At 30.6% G+C, this 1,498-nt stretch overlaps 1 protein-coding gene across 4 annotated transcripts in view; it reads right to left on the bottom strand.

Moving 5' to 3' along the window:
- LOC119643217 overlaps positions 1 to 334 on the bottom strand; it is a 3,576-nt gene extending 3,242 nt beyond the window's left edge. The window contains exon 1 of one of the 4 annotated variants that reach the window (XM_038042563.1): positions 276 to 334. In XM_038042563.1, coding sequence (XP_037898491.1) covers positions 276 to 280 — 5 coding nt within the window. In that variant the 5' untranslated portion in view covers positions 281 to 334. Of the gene's footprint in view, positions 1 to 200 lie in introns of all 4 variants that reach the window. The other 3 variants (XM_038042561.1, XM_038042564.1, XM_038042562.1) reach the window with 3 other exon arrangements.
- Between the last annotated feature and the right edge of the window lie 1,164 nt (positions 335 to 1,498).

The raw sequence follows: 1,498 nt of genomic DNA, 5'->3' as shown, positions 1-1,498 counted from the left end.
TATTAATTTTTAATAATATGCGGTTTTTTTCTTCGTGCCCTTCCTTACACGAAAAGAGCCGAATATTAATGACGCTATGTTTTTTTAACTCTTGAAGCTATTTAATTTTCTTATCTACTAGAATAATGTTTTGTTTGTTCTTTTTTTTATATTTTAATATATATTCCACAGTAGTGCAAAACAGTAAAATAAATTTTTACATTTGGACAATGGATTAGGTTTAGCAAGCCTTTATCTTTCGTCGAGGGAAAAACCCAACTATTACTGAGACTCACTGCATTTCGATCGTAACAACCGGAAGAAAGCCTAACTTATTTGGTATTTCCCCGTAGATAAGTTTTTTTTTTTTTTTTTTTTTTTTTTTTTTTTTTTTTTTTTTTTTTTTGGTATGTTGAACAGAGATGGACTAAGCCAATAGATTTGTGGCTTATATGTCCAAATAATAAATTGTTGTAATTTTTAGTCACGATTATGTATAAAACGTAACAAAAAAAAAAAGAGCGGGCGTAATAACTGGAGCCGTAGATAAGTAAAAACACAAACACGTATTTACTTTGTATTTAATTCTTTTTTTCTTTTTTGGTTTGTTGAGTGGAGATGACTGATCACAAGTAAGATATATGCTGTTATGTGCTTGAAAGAGAGCAGAGAGAGGTTGCCATACCATCTTTTATAATGTTAGCAGCGTTTTGCCCAGGAAATATGTAAGAAATACCCAATTGGAACATTGTTTATTCTTAATACTGAAATAAATAAAGGTTTTGTAGGCCTGGCAATACTAACGATAATTTGCATTTTTTCAAAAAGACTAGAATTTGCATACAATATTTCCCTCTTTTTCGAGCTAAGATTTTTCCGGCTTCGGTAAGTTGTTATACGAGCTTTTATGTAAATAAATAAATAAAAACATGCTGGAAAACATGTTACAAAAAGGAAGGAAGAAATAAAAAACTTACGTTGAAACGTTATCGAGTATAAGCTAAAGGTGTAAGAGTTATAAAGGATTGCATCTCTTATTGAAGATTACCATTAACCCTATTAAGATAAATTCACTTCCGACAAAACGTGACAAAACGTCGAGTAGCTAAGTAAAGAATTAATACAGTATTTTTTCTAATGAGAGACTTATCTATCACTGATTCGAATTTTATAGATTTCCGGAAAAACATTCTCATCTATATGTAAACCCTACCCTCATATACCATAATGCAAGTGTTAAAATTGTGTCCCATATCGTCTAAAACGCTTTCACTTATCTTCTTATGTGAGGTGATTGACATACTCTTTGGGTTCGGTCTATCGTTATTTATTCAGTTATTTCTCCGCACAGCGTGCCATGCTTGCTTTGAGGTAACTTGTAACAAAACATAAATGAGTTGTAGATCTCTAATCAACTTTTGTATTGTAGCGACTTCATTCGTTCAATAATTCATTCATTCATTAATTAACTAATTACACTTATTCATTTATTTATTCGCGCATTCATTCATTAACTCAA

Source organism: Glossina fuscipes, unplaced genomic scaffold (genome assembly GCF_014805625.2).
Source record: "Glossina fuscipes isolate IAEA_lab_2018 unplaced genomic scaffold, Yale_Gfus_2 59159, whole genome shotgun sequence".
NCBI classification, from domain to species: domain Eukaryota; kingdom Metazoa; phylum Arthropoda; class Insecta; order Diptera; family Glossinidae; genus Glossina; species Glossina fuscipes.
Note: the sequence above shows the minus strand (reverse complement) of the source record. Positions and strands in the feature narration are given on the sequence as shown.